Below are 19,278 nucleotides of genomic sequence, written 5' to 3' on the forward strand. Positions count from 1 at the left end.
ATACAGTGCTGTCAGTACTGAAGAGGAATATCTTCTTACCTGCCTTGGGTCAGTCTCACTGCAAAGTCAGAATACGAAATATTGAAATAATTTTTCTGGTTTTGTTTTTTTTCCAGAAGTATATATTGAGTTAGGATTTAGACTTGACTTTGCTGAAAATTTTTTTATTACATTTTTCTAATAAATTACCCTCTTTTACTTTTACAAGTATGCTTTCATGGGAAAAGATACTAGCAGATTTAGTTCTGACACACTAGATCTACTTAAATGCAAGCTTTAAAAATAACAGGAAAGAATTAATGTTTCTTCCCGGTGAGTGAAGTCTGTGATTTTTTAAATTGTTATTTCAAACAAAATCACATATGCTGAATACATAAGTAAAGCTAGAGAAAAAAAAAAGACACAAACTCAGCTACTGACATCTTTCGTGCATTAAACCAAAATGCTACAGATACCTGATCACAGTGGCTGCTCCATGGTGTTGCTGATAGTTATCTTACAACTATGTTCTGTAGGAACTTGTTCTACAATGATAAGATTATCTACGTTTGCTGGGAGAAGACTTTCAGTTTCTTCTGATTTTTCAGTGGCTGTTTAATAAGGTGTTTTCAGTTGAAGAAGAGAAACTTTTTCCCAGGATGATGATATTCCTCAGGTGTGTGTTATTTTGTAGTAATAAAGGGTTAAGAGTATTCTTAAGTATGAATTTTAAGAAGTGTCATGCAATAGCATACACTTCTGGCTTTGAATACTTTCCCTTAAGAATTTTTGATTCCTCATCTTGTGATTAAAATAATATTAGTAGCTGCTTGATTTTTTAAAGTTGCAAATGCTTATGTTGTCAGCAGGTGTTAGCCTTTTTATCCTTCTGTTACCTTAGTGAGTAGTAAGCAATGTTGACTGGAGTCTTGCATCTGTTGATTCATTAGAATTTGAAACTTCTAGGAGGAGATGATACTAGGGAATTGAGAAATAATGCTATTTTCAGAAAATGCAAAAATATAGAAATATTTTTGTTAACTTTTCTGTCAAATATGTATTCATCTGTGTCCTAAATGTCTGTAAGTTAAGAAGTGGGATCAGGGTCTTGTGTAAAGGAAAATAGTTTTAGTTAATTAGTTTCAACTGCAGATACAAATTGAAAAGACGAGTAAATGAAACAAGTTATAACAATTGAAATCTGATATTTTTTCATATGTGGTACATCTTAAGAAGAAAGAGGAATGCTAGCAGTGCAACACAATATTAAGGAGTCATGAGAAGGGCCTGGTTTCTTTTTGGTGTGTTCATATACCTAATGTAATCAACATGATCCTATAAGCTGTAACTTTATAGTAGATTCTGATCCTTGTCTATTCAGTGCACACAGTTTTGAAAATTAACAAGTATGACCTTATGGATTTAATATGATAATGTATGTATATCTGGTATAAGGCAAAAGCTAAAACCAAGCACTTTACATCAGATGCAATTCTGATCATTCCTGACTAGTCAAAATATGAATATAATTTTACAAAATGAGGAGAAAAAAATCAACCAATTAAAAAAATTGCTAAAATGATGTGTTTGTATGCATGAAATCAAGTTTTCTTTCTGCATCTTATCACTTATTAATTCTGATAGATTGGAATTACATTAATAGTATTTGATGCCCTTTTGCTTGCAATTGTGCCATCAAAAAGTTCTGTAGACAGCTGCAATAATAGTGATGCATGTAATTAAAATTCTAATTTTAAAGGGAACATTTCTTTTTTAATAAGGGTTTTCTCTTGTAGCAGGAACCTTTTATTATTATAAAAAAATTATTATTGCTGAATCATTATTAACAGTCTCAAAAATACTAAGGCTTATACTTATAAATATTTAAGGATTATAGAGTAAATATTTCAGGTTTATATATTTTTCCAGATTTTTCTGGGAGAAGAGGTGTTTGGCTACTGGTAGGAATCTGTGTAGATTGGTCTGTATAGATGATCATTTTCGAATCATAGTCACCCCAGAAATCTGTTTATGGCTCCTCCAGTTCTTCATTATTTCAACATGTTTCTGGTAATGTTAGTATCAGTAAAAAGCAAACTCAACCTTAAACCCATGCAAAACGTGTATGTAGCACGCTGCAGTTTCAGCTGAGAGATCACTGTACTTGTTTGGAACTGTTCTTGTATCCTTTCAGAGTGTTATGCACATTTAATTGTCTTAACTTTCTACAACGTTCTACTTCTCAAGTCCTTTAATTCATTATATGAATTGCTTTGAATTTATTGTTACCTCTTGTTAACAAGGCAAATCCAGTCTTACTACTATTGATATCAGATTATTATTATCTTTATGGTATCTTGAAGTCCAAAACTCCTTTTCATTGCCACGTCAAATTTGCAGTTGTTATTTCTGAATTCAGTTTGCCCAATTGCATTTCAAATTAAGCAAAAAATTTTCTTTTTAAGGATAGTGTATTTGCTGTGTTTTTATCTTCATTTCTGTAATGGAATAATATGTTACTTGTTGGCACTACAGAAATCGTAGAATTATTAGAGATCTCTAAACCACTATATAGCTTATATAATAAACATACTATTATTTTTTCTGCTATGGAATATGGAACTAATACACTATGTTAATAAAAAATATATAGAAAAAGTACCTTAATGATATTAGCTTGAAAATTGAAAAAATTAAAAATGTGTTTTCCTATAACATTTAACTTTCTTAGTTGTGCTGCACAGTATCTTTTTTCAGTCTGAAAAGAAGTCATCTTGGAGTATTAAAAACATAAGTTTGGAAGAGATGGCTAATCCAGAGGCTGTGACTGGTATAGGTAAATTTAATTTGTACATGCAAAAAAAATAATCTGGAACCGTAAACTTTTGTGGAGGGCTGAAGAGAAGGGATTACTTTACAAAGCCATACCAGGCAGGCCAACATTTCACACCATCTAAACTTTCATCTAATTCACACAGAAGAAAGGAACCTAGATATCTCTTGATATCTCTTCTGATTGATGTTTAGGGAAAGTTCAGCTTTAGAGATTGGAGATACTTTCTTTTCCTCCCTCAAGAACATTGAGGGAGAACTGAATAGTAAACGTACAGGAGATGCCCAGGGATATCTTTAGGCTTGAAGGAGTGTGTTGCTCTGTGAGATGCCTTAGGGGATATGGTACACCAGCAGAGCTGACTGCTGATGTTCAAGCAAAGCTCAGTCAGAGCTAGTCGTCCCGTGGCAGCACCTGATGGAACTTGTTTTTATCTGAGCAATACACCTTCAGTTTTTCCAGCAGTGCTCTGATTTCTAGATATAATTAGGTTTTATTGCTATAACTCAATCTAGCATATCCCTTAGTTCTGATACCAACTGTGGTATCAGTAAACAGTTCTCCTGTGAAGGGATGCCATCAAGTGGAAGATTTCTCCTGATCATGCATCGCCCTTCCTTAAAACACTTTAGGTTTTGGCAACTGAACTAACTGAATCCCCTTGTTCAGCCTCTGGGTGCCTCTGGATACTTCTGTTCCATGTGGTCACTACACGCTGCCAGTTGCCAGGCACATGAGAGTGCTCTCATTTAAGCACAGGCTGAGTCAACAGTCCAGAGTGTGTCCCTTAACCTCAACAAATTCTTTTCTTGGTCTATTTATTTCTTCTTGGAATTTGTATCTTTCAGCTTGAGTCATTGTAGCCCTTATTCATGTAAGATTCTTTTATGTGATAAGATTTTTAGGGTGATATGTAGGGTTTTGGACTAAATGTGACTTCTAATCTTTAAAATGTTCATAATTATATACACTGCTGGGGCACAATTATTTGGTTTTAGTAATAACAAAATAACACGTAAATGCTAAATAGAACTAAATTTAGTAAACTGGATTCTGGGGCTATTTTGGCACCCCAAAAACAGAGAGATTTTAGCTAAAAAGAGATCTTGCTGCAAAAAGAGTTTTAGTAAGATTTATGACCGGTTAGGCATTATGAGAAACCAACAAGTAGTTGAAAAAAATTCAAGAGAACAAACTAATTATGAGGACTACATGTAATCTGTGCTCTCTTGCTATTTCTCTTTTTATCGTAAGTAACCTTAATCCTCATCCAGGATTAAAATTCAGTGTATTTTTAGCCATGCAATGTCCTAGATAAAAAATACTTCCATTTTTTGAATTCTGGGGCATTTTGTAATTTTACCTAACAGATGGATGCTTCTGTCTGTAGATCTCCAGTGCTGCAATCAGTGACGGCTTAGGATAGTTTGTCATACAAATACCTGAGGTACATGAGTTTATTAGGCATAATATGTGAGTTTGAGTGTAGAACAGTATTTGTCAAGCAAGCAAATCTGTAGACAAAGTTTCTGTAACATTTTGTGAGGGTTTTTTGATTCCATTAATGTAAGAACCCATTTGCAAGTCAGCCTTTCTATGGAGATAAATCAAATCTCTCCCCAAAACTGTAACCATAAAATGGTATAAAGTATCTGTTACCACTGTTTAGTGACTGGTAAGAGCTTAAGTGAAGATCTGCATGAAATGTAATCTCCATTTCCTTAAAGACCACATAAAACTTAATAATATTTTTTAATCCAGATAGAGATTTCCAAAAAACTGTACCCCATTTAGGCTGAAGTTTAATCATGTGCTCTGCAATTTCGGTGTTCCAGCTAAAACACCTGTCAACTAACTTATATGCAATGGGTCTACAGAAGATTTGGAGTTAAATATTATTTTCTCAATAATCCATTATATTTGTATTTAACTTGTCCATAAAAAGCAGACTCCTATAACAAACCCCTTTGTAGTGGTGAGTTTTGGGAAAATTATTTGGGATATTGCATTCTAAAAAGTTGAGTATTACTGAGAAGTACAGATTAATCATAGAGGTGAGCAGATGTTGCTGAGACTCTATAAATAGATAAGCATGCATATGATGGTTGTGTTGTCATGACTGGAGGAAATGTGTGTATGTTCCTGGGATATTAGTGTAACTTGTATCTCTGCAATGTGGTAAGTGATCAAAGCTCATACCTATGCATGCATCAGCAAAGTTAATTTTTCTCTCTGATTTTTCCTTCTCTGACCATATGGCTTCTACAAATGGCAGTTGAAGGTTCATCCAGCAAACTGCTCTCGAGACCTTTGTCAGCCTGACAGCTTTACCCCTCAGGATTATTTGGATCAGTTCTTTTAGCTGTAAAGAAACCTGCTTTTCTAGCTTATTTCAGGGACTGATGTCACTGCCTTTGTGGGTGGATAAAGAGACCACAGAGACAAGTTCTTGCCCATATAAGTGCAGTGCAGCAGAAAAGGCAACAAGAGGATAAAATGGAGGAAGATTTCATCCACCTGATTTTTTTTTTTACCCCTAAGCTTTCATCAGAGATACAAACTTACTCTTGCATATCTGTTAATATCCTGTGTTGCAGGTTGTATCCCTTTCCTTTATACAGCTTATGTGTTCCTAATCAACAAGCGGGTCTTTAGTAGAGCCTATTGCTCATTTTAGAGGAGCTGCCCTTTTGGTCACTTCTGTAGAGCATTAAAGAGGAGACTGGTGAGGTATCCAAGAGTGATTAAGACAATACATTTACCTGTAAGACTAAGTAGGAATCAGTTCCAGATGAGAACCCCACATTATATATGAACTGGATTTATGCTTTCATTATAATTACTGGGGGAGATCAGAGCTTCAGCTTGCCCTGAATTAGACTGCATTGGCTCTGAATATTTCTCAACTATTGTTCCTGTTTAGGGAAATAGAGCCCCAAGTCATCTAGTGTCATATAAGGTACAGCAGAGTTTCACTGTAGCTTCTGGCACTACCCCAGTGAGAGTGGCTTTCAGGTAAAACCCATGTCCTACCTCACAGCTGCACACTCATATTTTGGAAATGTTAAGGCATTGCAGGTAGAACTGAATGCAGTTAAATCCTACAACAGATTCTCGTTAGTTACAGTAGGAAATCAGACAACAGCGATGGCCTGTAGACACATTTAGAAACCTATATTTAGTCTTATTTCAAATAAGACTTTACACGGTCGATCTGATTCTTCTGTGCAAACCTACGCCTTCTCTCTCCTGCATGCAACCTGACAATTCATGCACCAGCAGATAATTCTTTTAGCCTTTTGTCTCCTGCATGAATTGACCTCCTTAAAACAGGGTATTTGGGCTTATGCAGTCTGTGATATCGTGGAAAGTTGTGAATATATTCTGCTGTATAGAGTTCAGTTTGGCTTTTTCCCCCCACATTAAAGACAGTCACAGACAAGAAAATGTTATGTATTACTGAAAATTGTACTAACCCACAGTTAAATTTTCAATATTTAGGATATTTTTATTAGTATTGGTAAATTCTTTTCCATTTCTTGAGTATAATTCATAGACCTATGAAGACCAAAAATCTTTTTTTAACTCTATGGCCATGCAATGAGACAGTCATGGACTCTCGCTGAAAATTTGCTATACACAATTTTCAGATAGTGAGAATGATATAGTTCAACAAAGTATTTAGCTTCATAAAGATCAATAGTCAGCTAAGGGAATTAAAAACCTTAATCTAGGATAGAATGTTTTAGCCTCCTTGAGGGTAAGATGGTGATTGGAGAAAACCCAGGTTGATTTGGTTGACTTAGGAGAAACTTCTTTTTATAAAAAGAAGCTGGATGACAGATTTGGGATACAAAAGGCAGGTGCAGTTAGCTATACAGGCTGTTTCTCCCAGGTCAAGGAGCAAGTCTTATACTTCAAGCTACAGAAGTTCCAGGCAGCCTTACCAGGCAGTCTTATGCTAACATATTATGTGCTTCTCAGAAACCACGCTCCTTTTGTAATGAGAGAAAACTAACTGTAGGAAGAGCTTTTTGGGGTCTCAACATCTGTTGCATACTGTTAGGTACAGTTCTCTCCAGACTGCCTGCCTAAATTTCCGTGTTATCCATTGGAAAGAGAGTCTTTCTATTTTAGTCTCAGAAGGACTAGATCTAGGTTTTAGCAATTTTAACATTTGCTTTTAAAAGCCACTCTTTTAAATTATAATTTAGCCACTCTGCTAAACTATGGCAAGAAGAGCTTCCTGATGTCCAACACCTTATATTTCTTGTAAGTTGGCTGTTTTCTCAAAACTTCTCACATGTGTACCCTTTCATTTGGTTAAGGACTTTGGTTTGTTTGATAGCAATCTGCATTTTAGTGTTTTATTTTAGAGCTGTTCATTGTCAACTAAGAACTCTATTTTTTGCCATATCTATGTTATAAATGTAGCTACCACAATGTTTATGTGCTAAGAAAATCACCTTTTCCTCCTTGCTTCTATTCTTGGTTTTATTTTTCTATCCTTTTAAGTATATAACCTGTCCAGCATATATTTTAACAGTAATCGCTATTTCTTAGCAGTTTATCATACTGAATAGCTGAAAGGTATGTACTTTCTTAATCTTTTTTCCTTCTTTATGTCTGATAGCTTTTTGGATGGCTGACTTTAGATGCCCAGTAATTTCCTTTCCCAATTTAAATGTCACATATTATTCTATTAAAATGAGTGCAAAGAACTTAGATTCTGTATCATAAACATTTCTGGATGGCTAAGCATAGCAAATACCATAAATGTTCCAAACAGAAAAGTACCTTTGGCTTGCACGCCAAGTGACATGGCATAGTCTCAGCAACTCTTTCAAACAAAATGCTTAAATCTCACTATATGGTAGAGAGGAGGAGAAGTAAACATATGTAGTTTTACAAACTGAAGAGTCACTTCTGCTTTGATTTAATTTGAAAGATAGCCATTAAAACAATACAGAACATTTGGTACTATAGTCTGACTTATGGAGACCATGACATTCAGTGCAAATCTTAAATCTTTCAGTTCTGTCATACTCTGCAAGCAGCAAATTCTTATATGGCTACCAATAAATACTCTGATCACCGGTGCTCAGGGCAAAAAAAATGAAGGTCTCTGCTAGTGGTTCAAAGTTAAACTTCAGAATAGTTTGTTTCTTTAAAATAGGGAGGACAAAAAAAAAAGTGAAGGATTTGCAAATAAAAGACTGAAATGCCACACGATTATTGCAAAAGCTGCTGGATGTGCTCTGTTTGCATTTAGAGCTTTAGTGTCTCACATTCAATCTGCCACTATTTTCTGCTGTGTACTAAGAGTCCTGGTGAGCTCATTTGTTAGGTGGTTTGTCATAGTGCACATGTATGTGTGTGTAGGCTTGGTAATATCTTCTGCTGATTATGCCTGCAGAGATATAAAGCTCTCCTAAAAGCATTTTTCTTAGAAGAGAAAGAAAATCCCAAGTCCCCAAATGCCTTCTTTCTTTTCTGAAGAAAAAAAACAAACTGAAAGAAAAAAAAAACAAAACAAGAAAAGGAAGTAGAGTTTTCTCCGAAGTAAGTTTTATTTTCTGTGTGTCTTCTGTATTCAAAATGCAGTAACCTTGATATATGACAAGAAGACAATCCAATTTTGTTGCCCTTCCAGCACACTAGTTTCCTCGTAATTCCTAATATTAGTCCTACTTTCTCCCTACTGTCCCTTTCTAAAATTTTCTCTTCAACTTGTTGTTGCCTCTCTACCTTTTCTCTTCACCCGACTTTGAACCTTTCTACCTGTTTGCCCATGTCCTGTTGGATATTTGTTCTTCTTGGCCACCCATCTCACAAGTCTTCCCTCTTTCCCTGTGTTCTTCTATATAAAGAACTGAAGTGGTTAAGAGAAAGTTATTAAAGACAACAGGGTCAGAAGGATCTGACCTCGCATAAACCAGTCGTATTTAAGCTGGGATAAACCGCTGGTTTTAGTATAATCACCTAAAACTTAGAGACAACTGGAATAAAACAGTACCATCCTTATTAATACATAGTCTACTGACACAATTTCAGTGTAAAGTTAAAATTAATTATAATCTAGAGAGAAATACAGAGAAGAGATTAAACTCAGATTCTAGAAATAACAGATATTACTGAAATAAAATCTTCTAGAAAACCTCTCATAAAACCCTGTGGCTCTGGATGAAGGTGGAATTGTCTGATTTGTCTGTTATGTCTGGTTTGGATTTAAATAACTGAGGTTGATTTGTTTGGCTGGGTTCATTCTGTCAGCTGTATTACATAACCTGAATTAAAAAAAAGCTCAAAGATGGATTCACGAGAATATGCAGGGATCAAATTGAGGCTAACAGGAACAGTACTGTGCATAGAATGTTTATCAGACAGGTTGGTCAAAATGATCCTTTCAGTTCACAAGATGGTCACAGTCTTGCTGACCATTAAATTTCTTTTAGCTCCCAACACACACGGAAACCTGCAACATAAAAATCAGTTACCTGATGAAAAACTTTGCTTGCTTCTGTTGGACAAGCATGTGAGCACAAGTGTATATATATAGGCTCATGGTCCCTATATTTGTACCACCCTGGAGTATACAACCCTCTATTTCTGATAAGAAAGAGGCAGAATATCCTTAACTGTTGCCTCCCACATAACCTTAAGTCATCACTGCACTGTAAGTCTTTTATTTGTTTAGGAAATACAAAGCCTCATTAGATATCTGTGAATATACAGGTAAGTGCAGAAGATCAGAACGATTGTCTCCTCATCTAGCAAAGTTCTGATCTCAATTTCTGAACCTGTTTTTGTAACAGTAGCTTCATCAGATAATGAAATATCATTACTGTTTGAACTTCCTGACTGTATGGTTCTGCACTGCTTTACATCATCTTACCTAATTGAAACTTTCCCTGTGACATCTGCCAGTAGTATTGCAAATTCAGGACAGTAGATGTCTGATATTAATACTGGGTATGGTCTGTGAATTGGCTGTCAACTGTGTGCTGTTTAGATTAGTTAAAAAATTTGTAATATTCTTACACTGGCACAAAATTCCTACTGCATTTTCCTGCCCCATTTCCCTTTTCATTACCTTTTAAATCTTACATATTCAAATTCATAGTTGTTTAACCCTTTCTCAGTCCCCGTGTAGTCTTTACTTTCCTAAAAATCTACACTTTCTTTTACCAAAGATACGTTGTTTTCCCCAGGTTTTTTTTAATATATCTTAACTATCCACTCAAATTTGTTGTAGAACACTGATATTCTCTCTTCCCCTTCCTCAAATCTTCCATCCCAGATTTACTGAGATTCCTTTGTGCTCGAGCTTGATAGCACAGATAGCACAGACTTAATCAACTTAGCCTCAGACTCTGCACCTGGAGCGAGAGGTGGGAGAATTAAAAGAAAGGACCATGGACACCTCAGAAGGTAGGCTCAACAAAGGTGAAATTAAAAAAAAACCACAAAAAAAACCAACGAAAAAACCCCCAACGAACCTGTGACATCCTTTTCGTAAGGGAATAACTGCAAATCAGATGTTGAGCCAGCTCTTGTAGTATGTTGTGGTTCCTCAGGATAGTCTGGTAGCTTCTTCAGAGGAGGAGATCAGATTGCTGATCTGTGTAACATAGAATGTTACACAAAGAAAGTGTATGTTTGTTTTCAAAGCAGCTGTTTTAAACTTTTAAGAAGTTGCTGTGATGATAGAAAGGTGGGTAAAATCTGCTTTCTGTAAATATAAACGTACCATGCATTTCCGTTCATAACAAAAATCAAGCTTAAGTATTTCTAATTGTGTAAAGAAAGTTATGAACTTAAGGGTCAGTCTGGGATAGACGGTGAAACATGAATGTAAATAACATGTATAGGGCATAATCTTATTTGGTGCTTTGCCAAAACCCTTACTGGGCAGTACAAATTGTTGAAAAATACTCATTTATAAGTAGGTACCATATGATGCTTAACATCCTCCAAACATGAAAAGTTCTGTCCAGCTACATTTACACCATGGTGTGCATTTTTTTTTTTAATTCTGAAAACTAAATAGTAAGAAAATAATGTGCAATCATTTGTAAATTTTAATCTTTCACTGAGAGTGCTTGCTTTTGTTTGCTTAAGGAAAATTAAAACATGCAGGATAAAGGTGGCAGAGGTTTGTAATGATTTTGTTTATTTAAGCTTACATTTCTAGGTTTATCTGGATTGTGTTTAGAACTATATCTGTATGTGATACAAAAAAGTATCTGTAACAGATTAGAGACCATTTCACATCTTTATGCTCAGTCTCAGAAGGGCAGGGGCAAGGGCACTGACTGTCCCAGGCAGCAGTAGTGAGCCAGGGCTGTGTGTGGAGCTGCACAGGCACAGGAGGAAGCATACCTTTGGTGCCACGCTCTCGCTCTCTGAATCACTCACAGAGTAGATGACTAATTTCAGAGTCTGGTTATAAGGCTCTGGCAGCCTTATTCTAGGCTTTATGTGGACTTGGGGGTGTGGGAGCTCTAGGCAAAACTTAGAAGCCAGAGCTTCCCAGCATAGGACTTGGTGGGGAACAGAGGAAAATTCTGTGTAAGCAGAACTGATAGTCCTAAAGCATGATTGTATGCAAGTGGAAAGATGATCAAACCCAGTGGTCCAAGGAGACCTTTGTGAAACTTCACAGCAGAGATCACTGCAATGAGATCATCCTGAAATATATAAAAAATAATGCTTTTTCTGCTCCAAAACAGAGGATTTTGGGCATTTGTTTGAACTGACAGATCTGAATGTGCTGCATATGCTCCCATACATTCCCTTGGCAGGTTGTTGCATCATTCATAAAAATCTTTGTCCTAACATGATTGTCACTCTGCTGTATATTCCCACTAGGAATAATCCTGAACTGCCAGCTATTCTCTGCCTTCTATCCCAATTTACACAGCCAGTGATAATTCTCCTCCTCCTAGCAGCCCCTGGATTTTTGCCTCGTTGTCTCATAGTGCCATGTTAGTCTCAGCTCCACAGTCTCTTCCTATGGATCCAAGCAGTCCCTGTAAGCTTTGCTTGTTTCCTGTGTCCATTTTCCTTTTCCCTGAATCGCCTCTGCAGACAGAGGTGCCCAGAACAGATCTCCTGGTGACCCCACGCTCCTTGTGTCTGTCAAGGCCAGCGTATGCCTCTGGTTAACTTAACAGTGATATGCATTTTACAGGTTGGGAACCTCAAATATATGTTTTAGGCAGACAGTATCTGAAAAGTAGAGGGGACACCATCAGCTATACATACTGTATATATTTATATGTTTTTATATATGTATACTATAAATATAAGACAACTTGGTTCTCACTGACTCATATTGGAAGCTTTCAAGCACTCAGTCACTCCACCAGCTTTTGGTGGAAATAATCTTAAACTCTTGGATAGCTGAGGAAGTAGCTATGTTCATAGCTACGTTCACGCATCATGGTGTATAATCTGGGAAGAAAATGGGTCAATATGCTGTGGGCTTTCCATAGTCCCTTGTGTGAGTACAGTGCCTCTCCACTCAGAACTTTTCAGCTTTTATGTACTGTTTGCTTTAGGGCAGAAACCTGTGTAGATAGTGAGACAAAACCAGACAGACCTTCTAGCAGTAAACATAGTTGAAGAACATAGTTGAAGAACAATATGGCCATTTCTGAGTGCTTTGTTCCATAGAGAATCACAGAGTTGTTGATGTTTGAAGGGGCCTCTGGAGATCATCTAGTCCAATTCCTTGCTTAAAGCAAATTCAAATAGATCAGATTGCCAGAGCTGTATCCCACTGGGTTTTGAATGTCTCCAAATATGGAGAGTTCATAACACTATTTTTAATATTTTGTGTGTGTGTGTTTGAGAATACAGTATCAGAATTAGTTCATGCCTATCAACTCCCCTATGGCCTTCACCAGTTGACCCACTTACTTTTTTTTCCATGAACTTTTTCATTTTATTTTAAGAATTCAACTCTGCAGTTTTAACTTTTGGGTTAACTTTAGGGTTTTGACTTTTGTTGTTAATTATTTTCCAACCTATACCCCAAAATCCTCTCTTGCCTCTTCACTACATCTGTTTTGACATAGTTTGTATTAAATATATATAAAAGAAGAGTATAAAAAGATAAATAATGGTATTGTAGTGCAAGTTCCAACAGAAATGATGTGCACACTCATCCACTATTAAAGACACTCTTGTTTGGAGCATTTGTGTATTTTGACTGCAGTTTGTGAATATATAAGCGTATAAATGGAGTGGAAAGCTTCTGGTGAGTTCTCTGTTTTTTGAATGACAACTAAAACTTTGTCGGTCCTGACCATACAGCTGTTTTGTGCCATTTACCTTATTTTGTAAGACTTCTGCAATTTAAAAAAATTACATGTTCCATGTATATCTGTAACTGTGGAAACTATGAAGTAATTAAGAAGAGTACAGTCGATGCTTCTGTAGCTCATCAAGACAGCCAAATGTTCAAACAGTTAGAGAAAACTTTTTAGGTTTTTTTAAAGAAGGTTAGAAGAATACACAAAAATTATCTATGAGAGAATGATTTCTAAGGTAGCTTAACGTTCTATGAGAAATGGAGATTGATGTTACAGAAAATGGGGAAATGAGGCTAGCAATTCATGGTTAATATATCAGAAGAAACTGAAGGAAATTCAAGGAAGAGAAATAAAGTTGACAAAGGAACTGATCTAGGAGGAAAGAGTAAGACCAAAGCTATAGTTGTGCTTTAGAAGATCATAGCTGCAACTATGACAGTGAAATTTTTTTTGTACTATATTTTAGTGGTGTGCATTAATTAATTTATTTGTGTAGCAGACTTAGGAAAGAACTTGCAGGGAAGAATATTTCAAATTACTGTATGTAAATATGCTGGTGTGAATTTTTAGACAAAACTCCTGCCTTCACTTCTAGTGATTTTGATTTCTTCCTTGAACTCCAAAGGTATTCTTGAAGAAGTACATTCTGATAGTCCCAAATCTTCATTCGTGAAGCCTAGCCATGACATTCTGATAGTGGTTGGAACCTGACTGTGTGCTGTTTTAGAGATGATATTTCATATTATTACATTATAGTTGCCTGAGTTTTTCGCTTCCACGCTCATTTTGCTGCAGGATTATTCTAGATAGTGTTTAATTTTTGTGGAGGTTGTTGGCAGCTTTCTGAAATATTGGCAACTGTAACTGAGAGATTTTGGCAGAAGGGCATGAGAAGAAAGTCAGTTGTTTTTTGGTTTATTTTTATCTTAATATGACTAGTAACACTGTTGCTAACAGCAATGTAAACAAAACCCTTTTGATGTTAACTCCATGAAACATTTCTTCACCGTATCTTTTCCTCCTGGTTCCATAGGCAGTTTGTAGTTGGTTTAGAAACTTGGGCTGGGAGTAAGACTAGGATCAATGTGTGACCTGTCTGCTCAGTTGCCTAAAGGTAGACATCTGATGCAATATTTGGATGCCCTATGGTACATGAGACACATACACATGGCTGGCAGATGTAACCTAACTCTTACGATAGGCTTATGCCCTCCTAAGTGGCATGTGGCAGCAAGATGGGATATGTTGATTTATTGCTAATGGCACTAGCCTATCATTAGACGTAGGATTTCATTTTATTTTGCTATGTCTACTTGAAAGTGAGAGGATTCTCTTTGTCTGGAATCTTAAATACCTGCCATGGTTATGGTAATTTCTGACCATTTCTGACCAAAAATTTAAGCATCTTACTCGCGTCCTTATTTGTACACATGGAATCTCATTTGAAAAGATAACATCTCAGTTAACTGTGAAAGGCAAGCAGAAAAAGACTAGGAAATGCAGTCTCTAGTGCAAGAGGAAAATTCTAGTAAAGGCAGACTTTTAAACATCCATCCTGGAAGCTCTCAGTCAAACCTGTAAATGGCACCACAGGCTTTAAGGGGACGTGTAATTCTGTGAGCAGTGCAGCCTATGAGCACGTCTTGTGGTTGAATTGCTATGTCAATACTGTAATGACAAAAAAATTGCACCAATTAAATATTTATAGGGCTTTTATACAACTGCCTGTTTCATGTAACTTTTAAGAATATAATCACTTGAAATCTTTCATGCCTGTGCAAAATTTTATTGCATTTGTCCAGTGGGTTAAAACATTATTGTAGGGTGTGGGGAGAAAAGGGGGAAGAACCCAATCAGCTGTCAGCAAAATCCTTCTTTTCTTGGCAAACTAGGGTAAAAATATCAAGCTAATAACCTAAGTTTTGAAGAAAATCTGCTCTGCACAATAATAGAAGATCAGAGACCTAAGATGGCTTTAATGTCACAGTCCTAAAGTGGCTGAGCCCTGTATGTCTGATGAACATCAGCATGGGAAAAGTAGTCCTCCCTGCCTGGAGGGGTGGACGGCAGAGAATTGCATGGTCCTTTTGAAACCTTCAGTCTAGAGGAGAATCTAGATGAGAATCTAGACTCCTAGCTACTTCTTTACTAACAAATTAAATCTAATCTGGGACTATTCCTAGATTTTAGAGTATTTATACAAACAAAGTGACACAAAGCTTCTTGGCACAGTCTTGGTCTTTTCCCCTTAGCACTTTCTTATCTTTTTTTCCTGGTAGTTTCGGAGTTGGGATGTTCTGCGGTGCACCTGCAGGAAGCAATTTGCATGCAACCACCTTGCTTTGAAGTAGAGCAGAGTTCCTAGCATAGATGCAGTTTATTTTGTGTCATTTGGCTTCAGTGCTCAAAAGTGTTTCTGTGAAAGTCTAGTGTGCTAGTATTGGTGTTATTACAAGATGTAATTTAGCAGGAGACAGTGAGACAATGCTGTAGGCAAAACATCCCCTTATCCCCCTTTGCCTCTGTTTCTCGCTGCATGATTTCACTACTTGTCATACCCTCCATAAGAAAAATAGATGTGACAAAAAATGAAAGCAGTTTAAAAAATACAGATTAATTTCTATAGTGTTTTTAAATACAAGTGGCTCCTGGGAGAATGTGACAGTCAAGGAATAGGATACAAGCGAGTGTGTGGCACAGGGAACCTGGGAGCAAGAAAGAGAAAGGACAAACCCTGATAGGAAGAAAGAAGAGCAAAAGAGGAGCGAGTTGGGGAGAAGACCTTCCCTTTTGCTGAGCAGGAGCTGTTGGATGAACTCAGCTGTCTGTACTAGTTTGAAAAATATATTTAATGAAAGCTTGGATTCACAAGCACACTTTCACTGGAAAGGCAGAGTTTTTTACTTATTAGGTATTCAAGTAGAATTCCAGCTTCATTTATTTATATTTTAACAGAGTGAAGCAGTCGTGGCACTTTACCTAGGATTTTATTACAGAAATCATTGAGATAAATGCAATGCTGTATACTAATTTCATGGTTTGCTGCATGTTTTTGTGTTGTCTCCGAAACATTAAGTGATACATAATCTAACTTAATTTTGTGAATGAATAGTTTTGTAAGAGCAAATTGTTAACATTTCTTCCCTCTGACTTTCAAGACTTGTAGGGTGGTGGCAGAGCTCTGCTGAAGCTTATTGTGCCTCAGGCAGAGAAGAGGGTCTGCCTAATTAGATCTGTCTGAGATAACTAGTGTCTTCTAAAATTGCATAGGAGGAATGTTAACAAAACCAAGAACCTGAAAAAATGTTGTGTGTACACCCTTCAGAATAATTAAGATAGTGAGAAGGTTCAGTAAAGAGTAGCCTGTGGCCTCTTATATTAAGACACTTGTTCCCTAATTTACCACACAGAGATGGAGCAGGATATGTGGGAGTCAACCTAACTGTGGGTTTGCAATTTCTAAACTTCTGAAGTGTAAAGGAGTGTGCTCCGTAGGGAGCCTCCTCAGAATCTGGGCTTGGGTGAAGGATTTAGGGAACTTGCTCTGACCTCAGTTTGAGTTTTGTCTGGCATGTTTTGCCTGGCATATATACACAAATTTGGTATAATTCTTGTGATCCCCACAGTGTGGCTTTAGTCTTCCAGTGCATGTTTGGAAGTTTCCAAATTTAAATTTGAAAAAAAACCTTTTTTTTTTTCATTCTACAGTGCAGGTTTGAAATATTTAATTATGAAGAATCGTTCTTATTTTTGTAACTGAAAATGCTCTTTTTCTGTGTGTATAGTTGTATATATTATTTACTATGGGCTCTTTCAAGTTGGAATTTCATGTTGTGTTAGTACAGGAATACTGTTCCTCCTCATTGTGGATCACATTCATCAGTACCTGTAAGAGTAAGTTTGAGGAATATTTTTTCTGTGAATGAAATACCCTGTATTCCACATGAAGGCAAGCATGGGATCCTTCTAGCATGTTTTCACACAGCCTGTAAAGTTTTCACGTGAATCTTCTGTGGGAACCGTTGACCCACCTCTGCTGAGTCCTCTGTGTGCCACTGTTTTGTTGGTTGTTTTTTTTTTTATATAGCAGTAAAGCCCAGAACCCTTTGCTATGCTACGAAAATGCACATTTTTCCAGAGCCATGCATATGAATCCTTTGAATGAAGAACACTTTACTGGTTGTCTTGTGTGTGGAATTGCATTGACATACACAAGGATGCAATGAACCAGAAACAAACCCAACAACAAAAACCAGATGCTGGGTGTCTTCAATGACTTACTGTAGTACTGCATCAGAGCTCACTGTCCAGAGGAGAGTAAACAGAAACTATTTTTGAAGTGACAGGCCAGAGTAAAATTGTCTAACGCTCTTCATTTTACTGATGCATCGCGTGGAGGTCTAGAAGCCACATTAGAGAACCGTAATCCTTCATCAGAGCATTTGTTTGGTTGCCTAACATCTGTGGATTGTCAAGATAAGTTATTACACAGACCTGCTTTAGTTTAGATTAGTTTGGACCACATCCCAGTATACTCAATCAGGATATAATTCCTGCATGCCGCTAAATTGCTTGCTCCACATACTTCTCTAAAAATGTTTTTCAATATACAGTTTCGTCAGTGAAACTCTTCTGTCACCTCAAGGTTTGATTGTTTTTTCCTCTTAAAGAAAAGTTGTTTTTTTTTCCTTTTGGACCGAATATGTCTCAAGGCAACCGTAGCATTTGTTATTGCTGAAGAGATTCCTAAGCAGGGATGGTAGTATAGCTTCTGTGTGAGTATAATGGAGATTTCTTACATGTATAATCTATGGTGATTGGTTTGTATTGTGTCCAAACTGCAGAGTTTAAAGCCCACTGTAAGCAAATGGTTTTGTATTTACATGTCTAGTATTTCTTCTGTCAGTATTCTGTATTTTTTGGTGTCTATTTGTGCATTAGCTATTCCTATTTGTTTGCACCTTGTAATGTTTTGCATAAAAGTAATTCCAGTATCAAAGGTGATTATGTAAATTAACAGTAATTTATTGAATTTTATTACATATTTTATTACATATTACATATTTTATGTTATCAGATAGATACATTAAATTGCAAATTAAGTATGTTACCATCTTTACGCATTTAAATGGGCTTGCATACATACACACGTGTAATTTAATTGGAACATTTAAATTTTACTTTAGTATTCCTTATCCTTCCTTTAAAAAAACTCTAGTTGATTAATTTTTTTATTAATAGTACTTTCAACTTTTCTTGGAAACCGATAAAATACAGGTAATATTTTTTGTTATTGACCTTGGTTTATAGCACTGACATAGATTTTATACACGAATAAGTGTGCATGCACTCTCTTGCTGTCTAATAAGATAACAATTGTGTCAGATTCTATAAAGGCATTATAAAATGTGGGGTTTTTTTCCTTTTAGTTTTGGTGGTTTGTTTGAATACCTGTAAAAATAATCAGATAGACTAAAAGTCTATTCTGTTTAGAACAGATAGTCTGATAAACTGAATGTCTGGTTCATGAGGTGTACTAGATGGAGGAAATTACATATTTTGGAATCAAAAGATTTTTTTTTTGTTGAAGGACTAGTATTTATTTTTGTCAAAATTACTGTTCCTATTATCCTACTGAGGGCTATCTGTTTTTATCATAACATATGTAGCTTTTGATTAAGGTTGGGGTTTTTCTAATTAATATATTATTAAATATATTATTATCCTTCTTAAATAGAAGAAATATAACAGTCATCTTTTGATAAAGGTACAATCTGGATCCAGAGTTGGATCCAGAATTGGATGTCTTTTCTGTGCCGCTTGGTCAAACAGTGCAGACGTGCATTTGGAAGTTCTGATGTAGTTTTTAAATCTAAACAGATAGTCTGTGCTGGGGTGTTTTAAATAAATCTCAATTATTTTAAATATGAAAAATGCCTAAAGTTTTCATGGCCTTGTAAGCCATGCACTTCCTCTCCAGGCCAGAGAATAAGAGAGCTTGATATCACATGTTTGTCCTGTTGCAATTTCTTCCATGAAGTGATTTTTTTTCCTCTTCTTTTTAATTTTCAGGTGTTGTATAATTTTGTGAATGTTACATCATTCCTGTGTTTACACAAAATAATGAATATTTTGCCTTCTAACTTG

The 19,278-nt window shown here is 36.1% G+C and overlaps 1 protein-coding gene across 1 annotated transcript in view; it reads left to right on the plus strand.

The window, feature by feature from the left end:
• Positions 1 to 19,278, plus strand: part of LOC114000854 (regulating synaptic membrane exocytosis protein 1) — a gene marked incomplete at its 3' end in the record, with an annotated part of 250,151 nt that overhangs the window by 128,453 nt on the left and 102,420 nt on the right. The window contains exon 4 of the mRNA XM_039384637.1: positions 16,972 to 17,025. Coding sequence (XP_039240571.1) covers positions 16,972 to 17,025 — 54 coding nt within the window. The remainder of the gene's footprint in view (positions 1 to 16,971; positions 17,026 to 19,278) is intronic.

This window comes from Pipra filicauda, unplaced genomic scaffold (assembly GCF_003945595.2).
Source record: "Pipra filicauda isolate LSUMZ 115617 unplaced genomic scaffold, ASM394559v2 scaffold365_size864120_pilon, whole genome shotgun sequence".
Lineage (NCBI taxonomy): Eukaryota > Metazoa > Chordata > Aves > Passeriformes > Pipridae > Pipra > Pipra filicauda.